Source organism: Benincasa hispida, chromosome 2 (genome assembly GCF_009727055.1).
Source record: "Benincasa hispida cultivar B227 chromosome 2, ASM972705v1, whole genome shotgun sequence".
In the NCBI taxonomy this organism is placed as follows: Eukaryota; Viridiplantae; Streptophyta; class Magnoliopsida; order Cucurbitales; family Cucurbitaceae; genus Benincasa; species Benincasa hispida.
In genome coordinates, this window is record NC_052350.1 from 11,791,756 (window position 1) to 11,800,201 (window position 8,446).

The 8,446-nt window shown below is 35.7% G+C and overlaps 1 protein-coding gene across 4 annotated transcripts; it reads right to left on the reverse strand.

Moving 5' to 3' along the window:
• Nucleotides 1–611: 611 nt before the first annotated feature.
• Nucleotides 612–8,100, reverse strand: LOC120072326. Of its 4 annotated transcripts, XM_039024798.1 has the most exons (9): nt 7,893–8,100; nt 7,363–7,519; nt 7,115–7,270; nt 6,832–7,030; nt 3,345–3,389; nt 2,198–2,363; nt 1,675–2,045; nt 1,220–1,331; nt 1,015–1,148 (listed from the first exon to the last, which is right to left on the reverse strand). In XM_039024798.1, exons 1-9 carry the CDS (start codon nt 8,016–8,018, stop codon nt 1,143–1,145), a joined length of 1,338 nt encoding a protein of 445 aa, XP_038880726.1. In that variant the 5' UTR covers nt 8,019–8,100; the 3' UTR covers nt 1,015–1,142. The 4 variants fall into 4 exon arrangements, with proteins under 4 accessions (XP_038880725.1, XP_038880724.1, XP_038880723.1 ...); XM_039024797.1 differs by having other exon boundaries at nt 612–1,331; nt 6,832–6,988; XM_039024796.1 differs by having other exon boundaries at nt 612–1,331; nt 1,675–2,042.
• Nucleotides 8,101–8,446: the final 346 nt, after the last annotated feature.

The window sequence follows — 8,446 nt, forward strand, 5'->3', positions numbered from 1 at the left end:
TCCAACGCATTGTTCCTTTTTGGCATCATACTTAACTAAATTTTCACTAGTTAAGGCTTAACTCAAAACTACTCAACAATCTATTTAAACATCTAGAATTTTCCTTTTTTTAACATAGAATTTAACTTAAATTTGGTTAATTCCCTTAATTTCCGACTTAAGTAGGAAAAATGAAAATCCAGGTTTTACAAATTTCTACCCTGCCACCTTGAGTTTGAGGAGAGATGTGAAATTGTAAAGTCGACCTTCTTCAATCAGGATTTCATATGGTAGGTTGAGCCTTGTTAGGGGTTTTGTTAGCTAATTTTAGTCTTGGATCAAGTTATTTATACCTATATAATTGTGTTATTGATCAAGAAAATACATACAGAAATCATTCACTTAGATCTTATTTCTCAACGATATACAAAACACATGTTGGTTCCAGCTTCAAGTCTCAAAAGGCGGTAATAATGCTCATACCCCTACCACGCAGCACAGCCTCTATTTATTGGAATCAACGTACTGCACTGCACGATGACCGGAAGGTCAACCACAAGAGACTAAAGGCGTAATTTGTTGGAGATTTCAAAATTGAGAATATCTTCCATAGAATGCTGAAGAAACGTGTATGAACTTAGAAGTTGGAGATTTTCTCCTTTAATTAAACTAGTCAAATCGTTCCAAATAGCAGGAAGGCATGAGCCCTCTAACATAGTGAAACAGCTATATCCATCCACAGTTCGTTTAAAATACATGTAGGGCAGCAAAACCAACAAATTTACATATATCCCCACAAACCTATCCAGTCACAAGCGGCAGTTGCATCAACTCTTCGTGGTTTTTGTCATCAGGTTTTAATGTTATCACAACCACATTGAACTAACTCAAGCACAGTTGCTTCTATCATTAGCTCCATAGTATCCAAATCACCTCCTGATAAGTTGTTTTGAGAACGTGCAAAAATGTCCAACACGAGATGACCCTCTTATGGCAGATAGGAAGCAGCATTAATAACTTGCACATGGAATATCTAGGCCATTTTGTGCAGTCCAATATTCAAATCGGATGAAATGGAAACAAGAAAAGGAAGAGAATGGAGCCAAACAGCTTTGAAGACGCGTTTCTGATGAGCTTTAATCGATTGAGATGGCATGTGAGAATTATACCTGATGTCAAAAACATGAATTATAGGATCTGATGAACCAGATGTAAGGTGTAAACCATTAGGTGACCATGCCTGATTTATCAGAGCTGATTGAGATTCACTGCTTTCTTGCTTCCAGCCAAAACCGTGGACTTCTTTCTGTTCCAGTCTAATGTCAAATAATCTAAGTTGCTTTTCTGGACTTCTGCATGTAAGACAGTAAAAGCACCATTGAGTGTTTTATAGACCAATGTCTTACACATAAGTAGTCAGTCCAGGGGTCAATATCTATTAATTTGAAAACAGGTTCCATTCAAGAGAAGTACTTAATTATGGCAGGTCAATTCCTATTAGTTGACTATTGACGTTGTACTTGTTTTCATTTGGAAATCAAATTTCTCAATTGAAAACGTATTTAAATTTTAAAAAGCGAGGATAAAACCATTGAGAGAAAAGAAAAGCTATACACATATTTCTAAATATTGAAGAAACTTGCAGATAACGACAACAAAGAATCTAATAGGAGGAGCAAAAAAGTAATTTCTTACCCTGTTTGAACCATGAACAGGTTAAAGTCACGTGGATTAGGCAAGACACTCATACATTTATTCTCTAATTGATGCTTGAAGAGTACACTTCCTACTTGAACATCAAAACCAAGGATTCTCTTGTCTGCACCTGCAGAAAGTACAATTTGCTTCATCTGCATCCCTGAGACACCCATGACAGCTGAAGAGTGCAGATTCCTGTGCAATAGCTCTGGTTTCCATGTGTTCTGTTTATCTTTCATAGTCCATAGAACGACAGCGTGGTCACTGCCACCAGTAATGAATGGAACAGATTCCCAAGGCAAGAAACTAATGCTGTTGATAATGCCTTTAACATGAGGCTTATCCTCTAAGAAAGTAACACTGGCCTTCTGTCAATAGATATATACATAGAAAAGCCTACTCAAACTGAGGTGTTATAGAATAACATCTTTTGAGGAAACAGCATACTTTTTAGCACCAATAATTTGTATCACACGGGACCAAGTATGAAATAGAATAATCAGATCAGCACACAACTTACCTCTTTAGTCCTATTGAAGTTCAAGATCGATATTTGAGAATCTCCACCATCAGCACTGTACACGGAAAATAAGCTGTTTCCATCCGGGTGCCATGCTATATCTTCAGGCCATCTCCTCTGCTTTTGAGACATACAGTCAGTAGTACAAAGAAGAGAAGCAAACAACCTGAAAAAGGATAATGAGGGAAGCAGGGAACAAAAATATAACCTTAAACTCCAATGTGGGGCTTTATATCTAAAAAAACAACTAAAATGAGGATCACGCTAGAAATATGGTTAGGTAATCATAATAATATTGTCATTGGCTGATAAAAGAAATGGTCAGATAGAGAGACTTTCTTCTAGGCCAGACCAAATAAAGCTTTTGACAATAACCAAGGTAAATTACCTTTTTGGTCCCTAAGATTTAGGTAACATATCACTTTCTTCCCTAAGTTTCAAAATGTTACAATCAAGTCTTCAACATTCATAAAATAAAGACTGGATTGTAGATTAAATTGACATTTTGGTCGAAACTAAAAGACTAAAAAGTCATTTATCCTAAATTAAATAAAATGTGATCAAAACCGATCATACTACATTTATTGACTATAATCACTATTCTAAAAAAGAACAGATATTTTGCATCTTTTGGGTAGCTAAGAAAGACTGGACTGTAGATCTATAGCATATTTCCATTAGCCTTTTTCCTTTAACTGCTAATATCATTTTTAAAAAAAATTAATCTCTTGTTCAAAAAAATTAATGAAAATTAGTCATAGTGTAAGTACTGGAGAACCAAACATGCACTTTTCTACTGTATTAGAGTTTTAACAGTTTAACAATTTTTTAGAACTCAGGCACAATCAATGGTTTGACCTTTGCTATAATATAGAATTAGGCAATAGTTATTTAACCTATTTTTTTTAAAAATAAAATATTGATTTAGACTTACCGTTATTTCTATCCAATCTAAATAACCATAATTAATTAATGAAAGTAGTAAAATAAAGAGTTTAAATATGCAATAGCACGCATTCAAATATTTGAAGATTAAATTTTATAAAAGAAACATATAATTGAAGATTAAAACAAAGGTTTTTATAGTCCCAATATTCCGTTTGGGTTAAGTTCAACACAAGTAAGAAAACAATTGAGAAAGACTTACCCCTTGGACTGAACTTGCCACAGGTTGATCACTCCATCCAAAGCACTACATAAGTCCCAACATCAAGCACTTGTTAGAGAAGGTAACCCCAATGCTTACCATCTTGTACATTATACTATAAATATAGAAATTTAGCAGGGGCTTCTTTAACAAAAAAACAAAAAAACAAAAAACCAAAAAACCAAAAAACCAAAAAACCAAAAAACCAAAAAACAAAATAAAAGCAAACAAACAATTAATATGCTGAGAGGAATGCCATTAAGGATTCCTGAAGGTATATTCCTTTTTTGAATAAGAAACAATTTAATTGATCGAATGAAATACCTAAGAATATACAAAAAGGATCCTAACAAAGGGTATACAAAAGATGCTTCCAATTTGAAATAAGAAAAGAGAAACTGTGGCTCTTGATGCCTGGGATGGCCATTCAAACTGCAAAAACCGAACCGAAAACTCAGTGAACCGAAAAATGCGGTTCGGTCCGGTTGAAAACAATTAATTTGGTTCGGTTCGGTTTCAATTTCGAAAAACCGAATTTGAAACTGAACCAACCATTTTTAACTAATTATATATATATATATAATATAATATATATATATATTTCATTTATATATTTATATATTAAAAAAAGAGTAAAACCGAATTTAAAACCGAAGAGTTTTAATTTAAAAAACAAAACCGAATTTAAAACCAAACCGAACCGAATCGTTTTTAATTAAAAAAATATAATATAATATAGATTTTTTAAAAATACCAAAATCATATTTAAAACCGAACCGAATCGCATATATGCAGTTCAGTTCGGTTCGATTTGAACCAATAAGTCGGTTCGGTTTCACACATTAGAAAATTCGGTTCGGTTTGATTTGACCATCAAACCGAACCATTTCCATGTATCTTTACACCAAAAGAAAGCATTCAAAATGTATTATGAGCAGCTCTACAATTACTCAAAAAAAAAAAAAAGAGGCATTTAGATTTAGATGAAGATTCTTCAGTGAGTGTCAGTAGTGAAGATTCAGATTGCTTTAGGGCTGAGGTTGTTTAATAAGAGTCAAAGTTTGTCGATGACTTTGGGCATGATTTCAATGCTTTGTTTCAAGAAGAAGAAATTTCAAGGTATGAGGAGGCTAGAGCTTACTGTTTTACTTCTCTGCAAGCTTCCGAAATCCCTTCCCATCTTGTGTCTATAGTTGAAGCTTGTGGTTTACAGTTGGGTTGATGCCCGAGTTCTTCCTGTTGGAGGTTTATGAGGTGCTTCTAAGGCTGAAGTTTTAGGTCTAAAGTTGAGTTGTTTGCTCGGGTTTTGTTGTTAGTTCAACTTTGAAGAGGGGTCATCAGTTGTTTATTAAGGAAGGAGATGCTACAACTTCTTTAGTGGAGGAAGGGGTTGTATTTCAGACTTCATTTTCTGAGGCTTGGTTTTAGCTTCCTGTTTAACCCGGCTCAGAAGTCTGTTCGCTGTCTTTGGTTCTTGTTAATTTTTGGTTGGTTGGTTTGTCTCAAATTTTTCAAGATGATTGGATCTACTTGGTGCACTCCCTACCAGCCTTTTGAAATTTTTCCTTTCAAGGCCTAAGTATTATTTGGAGTTCTTTCATTTTTCCAGCATATGGTTACTTCTTTGTTTCTTTGTTGAATTGAGTTGTATTGTTTCTTCTTTGTGATTGGGTCCTCTTGTCTAAGGCCTTTTGTTTTCCTTGATAATCTACCATGTACTTTGAGCATTAGCCTCACTCATTATATCAATGAAGAGGCTTGTTTCCGCTAAAAAAAAAATGACTAACTCTAAAATCTCCTTGGAAGATTTGACGATATCTTGAAAAATCCTAGCATTTCTTTCTTCAATCTTCCACAAATGATACTGGTTCATATTCGTTCTTTGTCGCTCTTGAAAGGATGGTCAGTATACAATGATTTAATCCAATCGAGAGAGTCATTAGGGGTAACCAGGGACCATAAAAAAACTGCAGCAACTTCCAACCAAAAATTGTCCACAAAAAGGCAAGTGATGAACAAGTCACTGAGAGATTTGTGGCTCTTTTGACAAAGGCAGCACCATGATGGAGAGAGATAGTTCCAGCATTCCAGGGACAGCGTTTTTGCAACCTATCCATAGTGTTGAGACATGAGTGTACAATCTCCCAAATAAGGAATTTGATCCTTTTAGGGCCTTTGATCTTCCAAACCCTCTTGATGATAATCTGAGAGCTAGTTGGTTGTGATTCGAGGAGATGAGAATAAAGGGAGTTGGTTGTCAAGACCCCATTATTGTCAAGATTCCAAACCCATGAGTCAGCGGCTTGTGTCAAAACAATATTGGGGATGTGGTGTGTAAGATCAGCCCATTCCTGAATTTCCTCATCCTTGAGGTTCCTCCTTAATCTCATTTCCCAAAAACCATTCTGAATGTTCCATATATCAGTGATGGAGGCTTCCTTGGTTTCTGGAATAGCAAACAGCCTGGGATAAGTCTGATAAGGGAGGGGGGTTATTTCCAAACCATGTATCGGTCCGTCCAAAAAGCAGTAGAGGCACCATTTCTGTGTTTGCAATGGATATTTTGATAAATTTGTTCTCTGTTTCACAATGTACTTTCATGGACTTCTAGAAGATGCATTGATTGATTCCACAGTCTTCAAACAAAGTGCTTGGTTCCATATTTTGCCTTGATGAGCTTTCTCCATGGGGCCTTTTTTCCACTCCAAACCGCAAAATCCATTTGGCCAAGAGAGATTTCTTCTGCTGTTTAATATCAATAATGCCCAGGCCTCTTTGTTTGAGTGGTTTTTTGAGAATGTCCCATTTGAGATTCTGAGAAGATGGTTAATATGGTTACTTCCTCTCCCAGACCACAGGAAGTTATGAAATAATTGCTCCTGGAGATATATTCAAAGTACAAAAGAGTTGATCTGGTCCAATTTATCTTATAAGGTTGGAAATGGCTGCCCTACCAGTTTTTGGTCTGACTATTGACTGGGGTATTTTTCTCACAGATTCCGATCATTATATGCAATTTCTCAGAAGACTAATGGATCGATATCTGAATTTTGGGAGTCATCTATAGGCAGTTGGAATTTCCTTTCTATGAGAAATCTAAAGGATATTGAAATTGATAAATGGGCCATATGTGATGCTTGGTGCTGGAAATTAGAGAAAAATAGGGTGCTCTCTGCTAAATCCATCACTTCCTTATTGGCCTCTAAAGGTGATGAGAGCCTCAAACTTAGGAATTAGAGTACTAAGAAAAGTTGTTATGCTGATTTGTTACAAATAGTATGGGTAACAATGGAGGGTAAGCAATCACTTCAAAAAAAATGGAGGGTAAGCATTGAAATAACTCAAATTACTAGGCTTGTCTTGTAGTTTAGTTATCTTTTATATTTTATACATATTCCTGTTTTGTTATATGTATGTGCATTTGTATTCTGTGTATTCCTTCATATGCATCTATATTTATGTCTTTTCTAATAAAACCATCGCTTACCTGGTAACAAAAAGTTGGTCATTAACTGGAGATGGAGCAAGGCTTCTCAGTTTTCTCCTGTGCCGACTAGAAAAATAATAACTAGCATCTCGCTGGTCAGTCAATGGGGAAGAGCTACTCCTTACTAATGGAATCAATTCCTTGTGATCTTTTTGCTCTAACATACACAATGCAGACATCATGAGTGCAATGGGAGAACCTGAGTTGTAGTACAGTACATCATCTGAAACTAATGAAGTAGCATGAGAAAAGATGGCACTTAAACAAAGTGTTGAAGCATTACCAAACTTTCTTCTTTTCCTATCACTTTGATCATCAACAACTCCCCCGATAGAAGAGACCATACAAGGTTTTTCCTGTTCACCTGTTGTGGCAAGATTAGAGCGATTGGGAATTGAAGGGCTGTGACTGGAACCAAGAAGTCCTTTTTCTTCAGAACCTGACAGTATTCAAATTAGGACATCAGAGATAGTAGGAACAGTAGTAAAAGCTGAATGCAGTGTAAACTAACTAGGCAGATTACATAACAACCTCCATTGGAATGAATAGGATTGGCTGATCTAGGCTCAGCCTCCACACATTTGAACCCACAATCCTGAGAACTTCTTGATGGCAAAGTATAACGCAGACCTCGAAAGCGGGCCAACAAAGATTCAGATTCCTGTAACCGCTTCTCTGCTTCCTCTAGCTGTAGAAGTTTTGCAAGTGCATATGAACTGATAATATGTTTTCAAATATTTCAAGAGACCTAACAAGAAAGCTTGTCCGATGAGCCCTAAAATTAAAAGATATGCCATTCCTGGCTTCAAGCAAGTAATGGAATCACATAAAATACGAAGGTAACATTTCTGATATGTAATAGACAAAAAAGAAGGAACCAGTCCAGCATTTCAAACTAAAGTTTGATAATGTTCGGACTCCGGAGATTAAAAAGAAATGCGGTGTTAAGAGACGAGGTATTGAGTCGACTTGACATTGTTGCCGGTCAGGTATAATTACCAAAAAGATGAAGCGTTAAAGGAGAATTAATAAGGAAGGGTACAGAAACTAGGAGTGAAAACCTGACGAGAGTAGTAGGAAATACGCCGCTGGAGATGGTGAACTTCACGAGTACGATGCTCGACTAGAGCAATGAGTGCCGCCTCTTGGTCGTCGGTGGTACTATTGCATTCATCTGGTTCTGCCATAGCGGTTTCAGGTCACTGCGCATAGCAAAGTTCCTCTACTTCGGGTTTCTTCACCGGAAAAAAAATTTCTCTGTACTTTATGTCAAAAAAAAAAAAATACCTTTAAACTTAAAGAGGGAAAATAAGACACCAAAAATTTAATTTGAGATAGAAACGGTTGGCGTTTTGTTTTAAAAATACTCTTAAATTTTTTTTCTAAAATATTAAGAACATCTTTATGAATTGAAATTATTAATACCTCGCTGCAAAAGTGATACTAATTCTTATATAAAATATTCCTAAATTTCATGCTTTGTAGGGTGATAGTCAACGATTTTCTCAATTTTGAAATAAATCGAAACTGAAACGAACCTAATTGGTTTTATAAAATAGAGAACTAGTAGTTTGGATTTTAATTGAATGGGTTTCATGTTGGTTTGGTTTTCAGT

What these genes read in the sequence shown, in the direction of transcription:
- LOC120072326 (XM_039024795.1), bottom strand. Translation starts at nt 8,018, where the DNA reads ATGGCAGAACCAGATGAATGCAATAGTACCACCGACGACCAAGAGGCG. An exon ending in TTTCCTACTACTCTCGTCAG is followed by an intron (nt 7,520 to 7,892) that starts GTTTTCACTCCT and finishes AAACTTCTACAG; the next exon opens with CTAGAGGAAGCAGAGAAGCG. An exon ending in CTGTTCATGGTTCAAACAGG is followed by an intron (nt 1,332 to 1,674) that starts GTAAGAAATTAC and finishes TCTTACATGCAG; the next exon opens with AAGTCCAGAAAAGCAACTTA.